This window comes from Mustela lutreola, chromosome 15, assembly GCF_030435805.1.
Source record: "Mustela lutreola isolate mMusLut2 chromosome 15, mMusLut2.pri, whole genome shotgun sequence".
In the NCBI taxonomy this organism is placed as follows: Eukaryota; Metazoa; Chordata; class Mammalia; order Carnivora; family Mustelidae; genus Mustela; species Mustela lutreola.
The window spans coordinates 6,691,322-6,706,874 of record NC_081304.1 but is presented as its reverse complement, the minus strand read 5'-3'; the positions used below and the strand labels follow the sequence as shown (position 1 = coordinate 6,706,874).

The following is a 15,553-nucleotide window of genomic DNA, read 5'->3' as shown; positions in this document are numbered from 1 at the left end:
TGGGAGTCTGGGGAGCTGCGCTCTGGGCTTTGGCCACCCTAGCCTGCCGCCTCCCCGCCCGCCCACCCTGAGAGGGTGAGGGGCTGAGGGCAGAGAGGAGAGAAAGCGCCAGAGAAGAAAGAAGGGGGCCGTGGAGGCTGGGGATGGGGGGTAGGGGGCCATCCAGACACACTGGGACAGCTAGGCAGTTCCCTGCAAAGCCAGCCACCAAGGGGGAGGCCGGGCCCACCGGACTGAGTCAGGGTGAGGGAGTAGGAGGGTGGCCTCTGGGACCTCCTGTCTGGTCTGTGTCTCCCCTCTTTGCCCCTTCCCAGTGGGGGGGTCCTAGGAAAGATCTGGAGCCCTCCAGACCTCAGTTTTCTCGAGTGTGAAATGGGGAGAAGCATAGCACTCGCCCCAGAGGGATCGGGTGGGTCGGTGAACCCCCGGGAGGCATGCAGGAAATGGCCAGGGAGCTGTAACCTCATTGTTGGCCACGCGTCTATGTTGTTACGTGAGGGGCGTGGGGGGACACCTCCAGATCGTCCCCTGTTCTCCGGAGCTGCCTCCGCTGGGTTGGATCCTGGGCGTCTCTGCCTGTGCTCCGTGCCCCCTGCCCCTTCCCTCATCCCCAGCCCTGCTGTGTGAGTAAAGCACATAGGGGCCTTGGGCTACGTGGACAGGGAGAGAAAGTTGAGTCCTCACTGCAGGGTCTGAAGGGCCGACCTGGCCTGACGGGAGTAGGAGGCCACGTCCCCAGGGGAGCCTCTCGGACAGATCCCAAACACTTTGGGACCCAGGCCAAGATGGCGGCCTCCGTCTTTATTATTCCCCAAGGCCTCCCATCAGCCCCGCTCAGGGCTGGCTCCTCCCTCTTCGCCCTTCCCGTGACAGGAGTAGGCCTGCGGGTCCTGTGGCTCTGATTTATGGTAATGAATCAGTCTGATGCATGTATGGTCGTGATTTGCATATAGAGCAATTCTCCCAGGGTCCCGAGCATGTGGTCGTGTGTGTGCGTGTGTGTGTGTGTGTGTGTGTGCATGCGTATACAGAAGTGACTCTGGGGAGCTCTCAGTCTGGAGGGGGATCTTATTTCCAGCCCCCCAGACACATGTTCTAGACCATAATAAGTACCACGATACAGCTCGCCCCTGGATCTCATCCCTGGAAAGGCACATGGTATCCAGTAGGTGCTAAATAAATGCCGACCGACTCAGAATGAATTCGTGACGCTCCAGCATGGAGCCTGATGTCACTGCTCCCAAAGGAGGACAGAGCTCCAGCAGTGCAGGGCCCTGGGGAGGGGTCCCCGACTCAGGGAACTCCTAGAAACGGGTTGGAGCGCCAGAGCTTCTCCTGGCTGTTCGGAAAGATGGAAGCCCTCCTTTCCCCGGGGGCCCCACTGTACCCCCAGGCTGGACCTGAGAGGGGCCTGGCTCAGGGGATGGGTCCTTGTTCCCACCAATCCCGGGGGGAGGGTTCCTGCTCCCACACAGCCCATAGCCCCTTAACGGTCACTTCTCCAGGCCACACTATGGGGTCTAAGCCTTCCAGCTCACCGGTGGGAGAGCCTGGAGTCTGTGTCCCCCTAACTCCCAGCCCCCCACTCCTCCCAGTCCTCCATCTTATCCTGAGCAGGACCCGTACCCACAGCTCAGAGATGGATTCGGGGCCAACGTAATTCTTTCAATGTTGTTGTTATTGGTTTTTCGGTGTTGGAGGAACAGCAGGCACAGGGAGAAGCAGGCTCCCCACTGAGCAGAGAGCCCGATGCGGGGCTCGATCCCAGGACCCTGAGATCATGACCTGAGCCAGAGGCAGATGCTTATTAACCCACGGAGCCACCCAGGCATCCCTGACATAATTCTTTAGGAAGAGGGTCCCGGGGATGCTTCATAGATAGGCACCCCAAAGCATGTGAGGCTTGATAACAGCAAAGCCAAAAATAAAACCAAAATGAACGAAGGCCACGGTGCAGTCACGCCCCCACATGCCTGGCGGAGGTGCAAGGGCCCTGGGGTCCGTCCCAGAAGCAGCATTCAGAGATAGAGTATGAGCTGACGCCGGGAACCTGGCCTCCGTGTTTTTTACATCAGTGAATTTATGAGGTAGGTAGTGTTTTCTGTCCGAGTTCAGGCAGCTGGGACACAGGAAGAGTAAGCGACTTTCCCAAACTGACAGAGCTAGAAAGGGACCGGGACTTGAGCCCAGGGAAGACGGAGCAGAGGGGTCTGAGCAGCTGGGCCTGAGGGCACCGGTTCCAGCAGGGCTCTGGTATCAGAACTTTCTTCCGTCCCTCCTTGTTTCCCCTGGCTCAGGGCACTGGTGACTTCTGTTCCGATCCCGACACCTTCCTCCTGAACATCACAGAGGGCCAGGTCCGCACAGGTAACGAACCTCGGGGCCTCTCCTGTCCGAGCCGCTCTGGAAACTCAGACCAGGCCCCCGGCCGGCCGGACCTCTCCGCCCTGTTGTCCCCGAACTCCTCCCCACCCCCAGCCCCCCGACACTTTTGCTCCAGCTGGACCTCTGGGGCGATTGTTAGAAGGGCCCTCCTTGGGGCGTTCGGGGCCTGGCTGGGCCACTGAGGGGAGTGAGGGCCTGGTCCCTCGTGAGCTCCCGCCTGATCCCCCGTCTTCGCCTTGCAGAGGTGACCCGTTACTACCTCTACTGCGGTCAGAGCGGAAGCAGCCCCTTCCAGCAGGTATCCCACTCTGCCCACCGCCCCCTCTGGACCCGAAGCCCAGCACCTGTAGATGGCTGGGGGCTTTTCCCTTCCTTGTGAAGCCAGGGCTGCTGGTCCGGGGACCACACTGGGAGTGGCAGGAAGCCCGAGGGGTGCAGGGTGGGGCAGGCAGCGGGAGCAGGGCTGCTGGGGAGGGAAGCGGAGCCTCAGGGCAGGGCTGCTATCTCTCGGTCTCTCCTGGCCAGGCGCTGACCGTCTTCCAGCGCTCGCTCACCACCATGCAGAGCCAGGTGGCCGGCCTGCTGCAGTTCGCCGTGCCTGTCTTCCCCACGGCCGAGGTAAGGCGGCTGCCTCCCGCGGCGTCTGTGCTGGGAGCAGGGACACCCCCGCTGGACCTCGACAACCCTCCCGCTGCCTGCACCTCCCCGTCCTCAGCCCCCAGGCTTCACGGAGCCGGGCTGAGGAGGCCCCTCCCTGGCCCCTTTGCCCACCCGGCTGCCCGCGGTTTTCGCCACAAGCCCGCCCCTGCTGCTCATTGTCTGCCTCTCTGCATGTCTGTCTGCTTCAGAAGGACCTGCTGGGAATCCAGCTCCTGCTGAACTCCTCCGAGTCCGGCCTCCACCAGCTGACAGCCATGCTGGACTGCCGAGGGCTGCACAAGGTGCTGGGGCGGGCCCGGGTGGCAGGTGGGACAGGGTACCCCGGCAGGCCACATGTTCTGTTCCCAGAGACCAGCCAGTAGGGGCCGGGGGAGTGATTGTCGGGGCTCCCCGCAGGCCCCTGCATGGCACAGAAGCCGAACAATAGGAAGGCAGGAGGGGTGTCTGGCTTCTTGATTCTCCCAAGTAGCCAAGACAGGGAGAGTCCTTGAAAGGTACCAAGGGATGGGTTAGGAGGGTTGGATCAGGTTAACTCTAGAACGTTGGGGGATCCTGACCTACATAAGGGAGGCCCTTCTTCAGGCTCCAGACTCCCAGCCACCTGGTCAACCCGTCCATCTCCCTGGCTGAGAGTGGACATCCCCCCCCCCCCCGCCCTCTCCTTGCCGGGGTCACCTCTCCAAGAACTTGGAATGCCAGACAGCCTCGAATGCAAGGAACGCTCTGGGCGTATGTGCATCCCCCTCCTCCCTTCGGCAGTAAGCCAGTGCGTGTGGACACTTCTCCCATCCCGTATGGATTTAGCATGAAGGCTCATAGGATGCTCCTGGCTGCCGTGTGAAGACAAGTGCTCACCCTTGTTCTGTGCCGGTTGTATCCACCGTATCATTAGTTGTCCCAGTTAATGTCGTAAAACACGTGTTATTTCATGGACAGTTTTATAGGTCAGGAAACTGTGTGGGGGTGGATGGATGGATGCATGGATCGATAGGTAGATATCCATAGATCTATAAAGTAGCTCAGGGAAGGTTCCAGAGCCCTCAAGTCAAGGGCTTGGGGTTGGACCCTGGCACCCTGACTAGAGCCGAGAACATGTACCCTCTCTCCCTCCTAGACACCCACATCGGATCCCTTAGCAAGTTGTAGCATCCAGACTCTCAGACGTATCCTGAATCTGACCCTGCTCTCCCTAACCCACTTCCACCATGATCCAAGGACCACCCCCCCCTTCCCCGGGTGACAGCCGTGGCCTCCTGGCTGCCCCCCCTTCTCTTGCCCCCTGAACCTCCCATGACCTTTCATTCACAGCAACCACAGCGGTGTTTGTAAAAGCCGGTTGGGTCACCTCCCTTCCGTCACACCCCATCACCTTCTGATCAAATGCGAAGTCCTCACGTGCCTGCAAGGCTTAGCGTGACCCGGTCCCATTCTGCCCTGTCTCCCGCTGGCCTTTCTTCTCTCCTGAATGTGCCCCTCTTGTCCCCTTCCCCCGTCGGCTTAAGGCACAAGCCCTTCCTTCTCACCATGCTGGTCTGAGATTAAATGTCCCCTGGCTCCTGGCTCCCCAGCCCCGCAGCTGTGTCTGTCTCGCTCAGAGCTGACTCTAGCATGCTTGGCACACAGTAGATGGTTAGCATCTGCTTATGGAGTGAACCCAAGAAGTCCCTTCTTTGGGCCCCAGAATGTGGGCCCTGCGTGGGCTGTACAGAGTGCTCAGGAGGGGGAAAGATAGACAATTGAAGCACAGGCTTGGGGAGACGGGCTCTCAGAGACCCGCTCAGACCCCAGGCTGTGGCCTGACCTGCTTTCTGGCTACCTGTCCCTCTCCCTCCTCCTATAGGACTACCTGGACGCCCTTAATGGCATCTGCTACGATGGCATCGAAGGCTTGCTGTACCTGGCCCTCTTCTCCCTCCTGGCTGCCCTGGCCTTCTCCACCATGATCTGTGCGGGACCGAGGGCCTGGAAACACTTCACTACCAGGTGGGCTGCCCGGGGCTTCCTGGGGGAACAGGCAGGAAGATCTGCTCTGAGACCGAGCCCGGAGCTGGTAATCTGGGACAATGGCAGGAGGGGGCCTAGCATTCAGCCCCAGCAGGCTGGCTGGATCGCTGCAGAAGCTTCCCTGAGAGTCCAGATAGACTCCCAGAAGGAGGCTCCAAGGGGCCAGGGCAGGAGCGACGCTGACAGAGGATGGTGACAGTGTCATACCACAGCCTGGCATCCTTTGCTTGTCCTGTCTTCCTCTGCAGGACATTGTGGTATGAGATGATGAGGGCTCTGGGTGCCCCCAGAATACCAAGAGGGATAGATTGTAACCCTGTGAGCAGGGCATCTTCGTTCGCATTGAGGAGGTAGAGATGAGATGGTATTTCAGTGCATGTGGATAGATCGGACAAAAGGAAGCAGAGAAGGGAAGGTCGGTGTGACGGGGTCAACACGGGGGGCTACCTGGAGGAGGTGGGCATGAAGCTGGGAACTGGTGATCTCTGTACAGGAAGCTGATGCAAACACATGTAGCCACAGAGTTCTGGCAGCAGAGATTGGGAAGCCGGCCAGGATCCCACTGCCTCTGAGCCTCCGCCCTCACAGCCGGCTGTGTCCTGTGTGTTATTCTAGGGACAGAGACTACGATGATATCGACAGTGACGACCCGTTCAACCCCCAGGCCCGACGCATGGCAGCTCACAACCCGCCCCGGGGGCAGCTCCGCAGCTTTTGCAGCTACAGCAGCGGCCTGGGCAGCCAGACCAGCCTGCAGCCCCCGGCTCAGACCATCTCCAACGCCCCGGTCTCAGAGTACATGTACGTCACGGGCTCCCCGGGACCCCCTTCCTGCCCCCGCACATCGCGGCTGGGGCCCCGCCCTCAGGGAGCTAGATCCGAGGACCGCACGTGGGGTTTCAGAGAGCCATGTGGGGAGGAAGGCATCAGAGGCCAGCAGCGGCCCCCCACTGCTGCCCCAGGGCCCACCCCGGCACTTCTGCCTGAGGAATAGCCCTCAGTAGATACCAGGCCTTTCCCCGCAGACCCTCAGGGCGGATCACAGGGCCCAGGAGCTGCATCTCTCCAGGCCGTGCTGCTGCTGGCCCCTGGCACCGCGGCCGCTGCTTCTCCCCTGGGCCTCCCCGAGCTCTCCTGCCCACGCACCCTCCGTGGTCCGTTGGCATCCCCCTCCTCGCACGTGCGCACCCACGGGTCCTTCCTGTCCAAACGCGAGCACCCCGCCCCCATCCCCATGCCCTCCCCTGCTGAGCGCTCCCCTCCACTCCTGCAGGAACCAGGCCATGCTCTTCGGCGGGAACCCACGCTACGAGAACGTGCCCCTCATCGGAAGAGGCTCCCCTCCTCCCACGGTAACCTGGGCTCTCCGGGCAAAATCACAGCTGTGGCCCTTGAGGAGAAATGAGTAAAGATTAGACTTCTGCCAGTCCAGGGAATCCCCCCCACAGAGGTGGGGGAAAAACGGAAGAATTTAGTTCCTGGACCAGATGGCCACGCAGGTCACAGACAGGCCGCTAAAGACATTGCAGAGAGAGAAAGCTCCCCCCCATGTGGCCAGATGGCCTCACCCCAGGGCACGCTTGTCCCCAAGCAAGACTCCACAGCACCTTTGTCCACCAGGCCATCCTAAGTACGTGCTAACTAGGGTGGCCGTCAGTGTCCCTAATTGCCACAGTGACGGACGGTCCTCCTCCAATGAGATGCCTCCCAGACCCTAAGGAAACATTCCTGGATTGTAAAGCTGGCAAGAGCCAGATTTAGCCTTTGAAAAGGTTTATATACATCTCAGAGGAACCAAGAAGTCATTTACAGTGATAAGTTTGCTAAACAAAATAATCTAGAAGAGATAGAACTAATCTAAGAAAAGAGAGCGTCCCCTTTTTGCTCCGGGGATATTGTTGGGTCTTTGCCCCGGGCTGCGGCCAGAGTCTTTGCCCCGGGCTGCGGCCAGAGCCCGCATGGTGGCTGGGACACCAGCCTTCCTCCAGCCCCTCAGCTCTGCTGTTGGTAGGGACGTCCCTACACGCACGCCCACACCCATCTCCAGCCAAGGAACCGAGTCCCTGCTTGGGGCAGGAGCCGGTGCGGTGGCGTGAGGGGGTCACGTTCAAGAGAAAAGGCTCTGTCCTCTCCCAAAGGACATGACTACCAGTAGAGACAGTAGACTTTGGGGTTCAGACTCCCGTGCCAAATGCCTGGGTTCACACCCAGATCTTGGTTTAAGACCTCTGTGACCTTGGACAAGCAATTCTTCTCTGTGTGCCTCAGTTTTCCTGCCTGTGGAGTGGGGATGGAACGGGGCACACCTCAGGGTGATGGTGAGCGTTGGAATCCCGGTCACTATAAATGGGGGAGGAGGGCCCGCAGGTGCTCAAAGAGGAGCTCCTTACTGTATCTTTCACCACCTTCCCCACAAGCTGTGGGATTTATAAGAAATGGGCGTTAGCGGGAGTGGAAAATAAGGTCGAAGTCTGCAACAGAGTCCTGGAACCAGGTGTCTATCAGGGAAGGACAAGGCAGGTCTGGGAGGGGCCGTCCTGCTGCCGAACTAGAAGCACTGGACTCTGGGACACGGGGCTGCCGACACGTGCCTGGATCCCGAGAACCAGGCAGGCACATGCGGTGAAGCAGCCCCAAACACGGCGCTCGTGGGAAAGAGGAGGACATCTAGCGTCTGTCTCCGGCAAGTGTGCAACCTGTCGCTGGGGGAGGGGGAGGCCCAGGAAAGCCGGCTCCTGCAATCAGGGCTTTTGGGAGGAGGGAGGAGGAGTCCCTGCTGCACTGTGCAGTCGCAGGAGGTCCTGTGCTGCAGGTGGCATTTCAGCCACACCTTTGAGGAGGATTCTCACACAAAGGCACTTTTGCCCCCAGGTGACACTTGGCCTGTCTGTAGTCCACGGGCAGGTGGTACGGGTGTGTAGTGGGCCAGGGCCGGGGAACCGCTCAGCATCGTAGGGCACACAGGACAGCCATAGCACAAAGAATGACTCAGCCCCAAATGTCCCCAGCACCGTGGTTGAGAGACCCTGCTCTGACCGGTCCCCCATCTTTTCCACCATGACCCCATCTTGTTCTTTGTGCCCAGGGCACCCCACATGCTTTCTTTCTATGCACAGCCCTAGACTCAGGCATAGCCCTCGCTTCCTGAGGTTCTCAGAAGGGGATGAGGGGGCCGGTCAGAGCCCACAGCTCCGAGTAGGCACCTCTTAAATCCCAGCCTGGCTTTCTCCACCCGGAAGCCTCCTGGGTTCCTTTTCCTCCCCACAGCTGCTGTAGACCCATTAATGCACAGTGATTGTAATAATCATCCGAGCAAAACATCACTGGGGGAGATCTGCTGTGAGTAATGAATGACTCTGTGCACCGCGATGCCAAATAAAAACGATTTTTGGATTACCTTCTGTTTTGAAAGATCCAGGCCACTCTCCCTGCCGTTCCTAGAGATCAACAAGAACTGGCCTTATTTTCGAGGCTGGAGGACAGAGGTCACTTTTCTCCCTAGAGTCACCTGCCCGCAGACTCTCACTGCTTTCGGGGAATTGGCGGCCCTACTGGCCCCAGGGCGGACCCCTCCCCCACCTCCTGCCATGCAAGGGGCTCAAAGAGGCATCAGCAGATGCTGCTGACCAAGGAACCCCCAGCATGAGAATGTGGGCATCCACCCCAGTGGACAGCACGGCCGTCCGCCCCCTGCCCTCCCCCGGCACCTGCTCTGTACTGGGCAAGTGTGACGTCTGGTTGGGTCCCTTCCTCTTCCAGCTCCATCTCGGGGACCAATGGGGATTTCGCTCTGGAGGATGATGGCAAGCCAGGCAGTCAGAATGGACGGCCCGTTCCGCTGGCTGGAAACATGCCTTCCCTCAGCTCTCCCTTTGAGGAACGCCTCGTGTCCTCTCAGGCACCGTGTCCTAGACTTGACGGACACGAATGAGCCAGGCAACTGTTTAAAATACCAATGCTAGGACTTCACTCCAGGCTCACTAGGGCAGACAATCCCGGGAAGGTGCCTGGAAAGTTCTGAGTGTTATCAAGCAGCCAGTGGAGCCTCGAGGAGGTTTGGGCAATAGTGCTTCAAGGAGATGCTCACCCTTGGGTGTGCACCAGAATCACCCAGAGGCCTTGTTGCAACCCAGGCTCCTGCTACACCCCCCCACTTCTGACTCGGGAAATATGGGCTGGGGCCCCGTCAAGCTGAGGCTGCAGGTCTGGGAAGCTCCGCGGAGAACCTCGGGTCTGGGTCTGGGTCTGGGTCTGGCATAGGCTTCCTCTCCCTCCACACTATTGATGGGCTTGGTGCTTCTGGAGGACAGGGCTGTCCTGGGCACTGTGGGATGTTTACCTGCATCCCTGGCCTCTACCTTCTTGATACCAGTTAAGTCTCTCTATTCCCCCGTTGGGATAGACAAAAATGCCTTCAGACATTGCCAAATGTCACCCCTGCTTACCAACCGCTGGGTTAAAGGGCTTCTGCCAGCTGGGAGCATGTGCTCCCTTCTCTGCTGTGAACAATCTGGACCTGAACCCCCAATACTTCCCCATGAGTATCTCCTGGCCCTTCCTGCTGGACTAACCCTGCTACTCCGAGTCAGCAGACCCAAAGCATCTGGAGCCCGTTCAAAATTCAGAAGCAGGGACGCCTGGGTGGCTCAGTGGGTTAAGCGTCTGCCTTCAGCTCAGGTCATGATCCCAGGGTGCCGGGATCGAGCTCTGCACCAGGCTCCAGGGAGCCTGTTTCCCCCTTACTTGCGCTCTCCGTCAAATAAATACAATCTTTAAAAAAAGAAAGAAATGCAGAAGCAGGGTCTAGGATGTGAGATGAGGTAATGTGGGGAGCCCTATCTCCCCGCTTCGGAGCAGCAGCTAGCTAACATCTGTTGAGAACTTTCCATTAGGTCACTGATTCTCCAACTTGGCTGCATTTGGGAGAGCTTAAAAAAAAAAAAAAAAAAGTGCTGGTGGCACTTTGAAATGCTGAGTTTTATGTGATGTGGGTTTTACGTCAATAAAAAAAAATTACTGGTGGGTATGGCCCGGGAATCAGGGTGTTTTTTTAGATGCAGCCAAGTTTGTAACACAGCCAAGCGTGAGAACCGCCGTGCGAGGGGTCTCGCCGGTCTGATGGTATCCATCCTCCCACGGGAACTGCTGAGGGCTTTCTGGTCCCTCTGCCGGCTGGGGAAACTGAGGCTCACAGCGGTGGGAGAGCCTTAGCCAAGGTCATAGGATGGATAAGCCGCATAACTGAGATTTGAACGGGGGTCTCTGATTCTAGGAACCTGTGCCCGTCAGCCTGTTCACTAGGCGGACTACCCAGTGCACTGGTGCACCCTCACACTGTCCCATGCCCTGAAGTGGTTGTGGCTGTCCCAGCAGGGGGAGGGTGGCTGATCTGTGTGTGCGCCTTGCATTTAAGGCTGGGAGCCCCATGTCCTTGGTGATCCCAGGACTGGAGGCATCACCAACAATGAAGCCTGCTCAAGCCACTCTAGTGTCCCCCCAAAATGCCTATGACAAAGACTGGCTCCCTCTCCCACTCCCCAAGAAGTGCCCGCACCTTTGCGAGCACAGTGTCTGCTCTGACTGTACCGAATGCGACCCTGTTCTGACCGTGCCCCTCCCCCTCTCTCCCACAGTATTCTCCCAGCATGAGGGCCACCTACCTGTCCGTGGCAGATGAGCACCTGAGACACTACGGCAATGACTTTCCAGCCTAATGCACTTTTCTGCAGAGGTTCCTGCCTCCTTGATCCGTTTTGGTTTTTAACAAATCCCGGCACAAGCTGCGTTTCTTTAATAGAAACCAAAGGCGTCTGGAGGCCAGGGGCAGGACCACGGGATGGGCAGGCTGCCTCGGCGCGTCAGCGATTCAGGGAGAATCCGCCTGAGCTCGGCTGAGATGCCTGACCCAAGGCCCTGGCAGACAGAAGACCCGTGACCCCAGGGCCGGCCTCTTCCTCTTCTTCCCTCCTGTCCACGCAGGCAATGCCCCCTGGGGTGCTCGGCTGTGCCGAGGGTATTGGAGAGCCGTGCAGGGGGTGGCCCCAGGGCTGGGGGGTGGCCACAGCCGCATCCCCGGCAGGCTTTCCGCAGGGAGACCCCTTGGGAAGGTGAGTGACAGTTGCCACAGCCCACCCACCCTCTCTTCTGCCACCCTCCACGGCCTCTCCTCCATTCCAGAATGGAATTCCAGATGCTGTGAGTTGGTTCACTACGGATAGGGACAGTCTCAGGCATTAATAGACACTTTGAAAGCGACACTAACTCTTCCCCCCACCCCAAGTGTTTTAAATATTGTGATTATCCAAAGAATTGAAACTCCTAGCACATCCAGTTTTTACCAGAGGTCTGGGGTGCGTTCCTTCCCCCTGGATTGAATACCATTCTTTGGCAGGTGTTGCTGGCCTCAGTTCTTTGAGGGTCTGGAGGAAGGGAGGATTGTCCAAGTACTGATCCCGGAGACCGGCTGTCCCAAGCTGCTGCTTGGTGGGGAGGTGGGTTCATCCCATTTAAGGAGGGAGGCCCTGTAAGACACAAAAGAAGCTAAGAGGGACCCCCGCACACCCCCCCCACCCCGTTCTGGGGACTGCCCAGGTGAGCTGCCCCTCCCTTTGGTCTTCAAGCAGTTCTGTCTTAAACGTTTTAGCAAGGTGGGATGGTCGTGTCTTGACCTGAGGCAGGCCTCTTCCCCTCCCCCAGCCCTGTAGCCAGCCCTTTGTCCCGGGCCCCCATAAGCTGTACCTGCTCCGTGAGAAGGCGTCTGTTGGCCAGGAGGAAATAATGACCCGCCCTCCTACCTGCTGAGGGTCCAGGGTTAGGGTCTCTGGTGCTTTCATCTCCTGTCAACTCAGAGTGCACAACACTGATGCCCCCACGGTCTTGCACACCCAGAGCCAGGGACATGGGGTGACCCTGCTGGGGACAAGGGTTCCACTTCCGTTTTTGAATCAGAATGCTGACAGCAGTGGCTCTCAGCGCCCAGCCAAGCCTCTGTGACCCAACAGGGCCCAGGACCGCCCGGACTCTTACCTCACCCGCACTAACTTAGAAGTACCATGTACCATAAATGTGTCCGTGTATGACCCCATCGCATGCAGATAGGAAGCCCGCAACGCCATGACGTTGCTTCTTAACATTTTGTTGCTGGCGACCGTAGAGTTGTTTTTAATGCATGTAAACTAAACTAGACTCCTTCGGGTGGTTCCTGAAGGACCAGGTGGGCTTGCCTCCGCTTGATACATGTGTGCCCTCGCCTGGGGAGAAATAAACCACTTGTACTAAAATGTGCGCTCTGTCGGACTTCCTCCACGGCGGCGATAATGAGGGTGCCGCACGCTCCCCGCCGGTGGGGTCACGGGTCAGAAAGATGGCTTCTCCGCAGATCTTGGTGATCTCAGGGTAGGGACTAAAAGTTGGGACTTGGAGCAAGTGGCAGAGCCCAGGTGTCTAACCCAGAGCCCAGGCCAGGTGCCCCTGGACAGTTCGGTGGGGTTGGGGCACAGTCACATGGCTGGCCATGTCCCCCAGCTGCTGGCTCCCCAGCTGCGCTCTGTACCTGAACTCTGTCTCCATGGGGTGCCTCTCTGGGCAGGGGCACCTGAGATGCTCTGCACCCTTCGTGCAGGGCAGACTCCAACTCTGTGCCTGTGGCGCAATGCCCTGTTAGCGCCTCCGTGCCTGCCACAGCCTCGGCTCCTGGAATTGACTGCATTTTGAGGAACTTCCTGGAGGGAGCAGCTGATGCGTCCTTTGGGAGCACTTGAGGCATGACCCAGAGGACTGTGCACAGTGGAACATGCTGGGCTCAGAACTGCTCATCCCTCAAAGCTGAGCATTGGAACTGGGGCGTTCCTGAAGTAGGGATGCTTCCCCTCACCCCATCTAGTAGGACAGGTGCCTTCCTCCCTCGTCTTAGGAGACCGAGAGCAGCGAGGAAAAAGGCTTGGAGTCATGGAGAAACCAATCTGGTGTTTTCTTGTAGTTTTATCTGTTTAGGGTGACTGGCTGGCTCAGTTGGTTAAACAACTGCCTTTGGCTCAGGTCATGGTCCCAGAGTCCCGGGATTGGGTCCCATGTCATGCTCCCAGCTCCATGGGGAGTCTGCTTCTCCCTCTGACCTTCTCCCCTCTCATGCTCTCTCTTACTCTTTCTCTCAAGTAAATAAAGAAAATCTTAAAACAAACAAAAAAAGATGTATTTATTTATTTTAGAGGGGAGAAGTGGCAGAGGGGAAAAGGAGAGAGAATCTTAGGCAGACTCCCTGCTGAGCAGAGCCTGACGAACTTGATCTTATGAGCCCAGCCAAAATCAACAGCCAGATAGATGGATGCCTGAGCCACCCAGCTGCCTCCCCTACCCCCGCCCAATCTTATTTGTTCAAAGGTAACTGCAGTTCAGTACTCAACTTTGGGGGCATTCGTCGTCTCTGGGATCCGCAGGAAGACCTGAGTGGAAGGCGGCCCTGCAGGAAGCAGGAAGCAGGCCACGTGAGAGCATGCACAAGCTCAAGGGCAGTTTGGCTCCTCACGTATGTCATTCCGCGACCTGCATTTCTGTCCTGGGAGCCACAACCTCTCACCCAAGGAAAGAAGTGGGGAGAATAGGCCTGTCTGCCAAGCAGGCAGACATCCACCTGTTGGCTTTACCATTTCTAAACCTCTCTGAGCAGCCCCAACCCCAGACCCAGGAACCTGCTCCCAGAGGAGAAGTAGTGAACTCCACCAGGCCCCCATGTGGAAGAAGCAGAGCTTCGGCCAGGAACAAGGGCCTGTGTTTGAGGCTGTCATTCGGGGCTCCCTCAGCCACGGGGGTGGGTAACAGAGTGATCCCTGTTCCAAAGCTGGACCATCTCCAGTCTTCCTAAACAAGGCTGTGTGGTGCATTTTTTCTCTTCCAGAGCTTCACGGTCTCGTATTTCCAAGCCACAGAGGCAATATCCCTGCCTCTTGGCTATAAACTGCTGACACAGCAACACTTGAGGCACCTGGTGTCCCCACGACAGACAATACCCAGACCGGGGGCATTTCCTTTCTTCTCCCTTTCAGATTTCTATTTTCCCCTTCAAAAGTGCATGGTTGGCTTAGCACAGAAGGCAGCAAACGACCACCACCTGTGAGCCCCATCTGACCTGCTGCCTCAATAGCCAGTGAGTATAGATTCTACTTTAAAAAATAATAATAAAATATTTGCAACAGATTTTGACAGTAGAGAATACTAACTCTGAACCTCAGTAAAACCAAGTGTTGTCTCCCCTTCAAAGAATTCCATCCCTCTCATTAATAGACTTGTATGACAGAAAAATTCAACTTGATATAATATTTTTAATTTTGTTAATCAAATGTGTGGGAATGGGAAGCCTGGGTGGCTCAGTGGGTTAAGCCGCTGTCTTCTGCTCAGGTCATGATCCCAGGGTCCTGGGATCGAGCCCCAGGTCGGGCTCTCTGCTCAGCAGGGAGCCTGCTTCCTCCTCTCTCTCTGCCTGCCTCTCTGCCTGCTTGTCATCTCTCTCTGTCAAATAAATAAATAAAATCTTAAAAAAAAAAAAAACAAAACAAATGTGTGGGAATAGTTTTCTCCTTTACCATGGAAGCAGCTACAACATGTCTTTGATTTTCTTCTCCACCTGCAGCCTAAAATATTTACTAATTTTTTAATGATTTTATTTATTTATTTGACAGAGAGAGAGAAAGAACAAGCAAGAGGAGCAGCAGAGGGACAGGGAGAAGCAGGTTCCCCACTGAGCGGACACCCCCCCCCCCATATGGGACTCCATCCCAGGACCCCGGGATCATGATCTGAGCTGAAGGCAGATGTTTAACCGACTGAGCCACTCAGGCACCCTACTATTTCTTATAGTAGTGTGTAGTTTGCTGGCCCCTGGCCTAGGACATCACCATCTCTAAATTCTGGGGCTATGGGAACATCTAAGGCAGTTGTGGCCCTTGACTTCATGGAGTTTACAAATAGACAAAGCTTCCCGGGTTCATAGATGGTGCCTCTTCTCTGTGTTCTCACATAGTGGAAGGGACTAGGGAGTTCTGTGGGGTCTCTTTTGTAAGAGCACTAATCCCATTCATGACCGCTTCATCCTCATCACTAATCACCTCCCAAAGGCCCCACCTCTGCACACTATCAACGTTGAGCATTAGGATATCAACATATACATTTGAGGAGGGTATAAACATTCCAGCCGCAGCAGGGGTATGTGGGAGCTCTTTGTACCATCTTTAAAACTTGTCTGTAAATCAAAACTAACAGTGAACAGTCTGAAAAGGAAATTTAAAAAATAATTATATTTATAATCAAATCTAAAAAAAACCTCCTTAGGAGTTAATCAAAGAAATGAAAGTCTTGTACAATGAAATCTACAGAACACTGCTGAAAGAACTGAGAGAAATAGATACATGGAAAGATATCCATGTTCATGGATTGGAAGACTTAATATCATTAAGGTGTCAGTACTACCCAACGTGATCTACAGATTCAACACAACCCCTATTGAAAAATA

General features: G+C 56.7%; 1 protein-coding gene across 1 annotated transcript in view; it reads left to right on the top strand.

Moving 5' to 3' along the window:
• The window catches only part of TTYH2 (tweety family member 2), a 35,872-nt gene extending 24,403 nt beyond the window's left edge, over positions 1-11,469 (top strand). The window contains exons 7-14 of the mRNA XM_059149055.1: positions 2,298-2,367; positions 2,628-2,683; positions 2,911-3,003; positions 3,234-3,326; positions 4,886-5,028; positions 5,665-5,850; positions 6,323-6,401; positions 10,683-11,469. Coding sequence (XP_059005038.1) covers positions 2,298-2,367; positions 2,628-2,683; positions 2,911-3,003; positions 3,234-3,326; positions 4,886-5,028; positions 5,665-5,850; positions 6,323-6,401; positions 10,683-10,763 — 801 coding nt within the window. The 3' untranslated portion in view covers positions 10,764-11,469. The remainder of the gene's footprint in view (positions 1-2,297; positions 2,368-2,627; positions 2,684-2,910; positions 3,004-3,233; positions 3,327-4,885; positions 5,029-5,664; positions 5,851-6,322; positions 6,402-10,682) is intronic.
• The last annotated feature ends 4,084 nt before the right edge of the window (positions 11,470-15,553 follow it).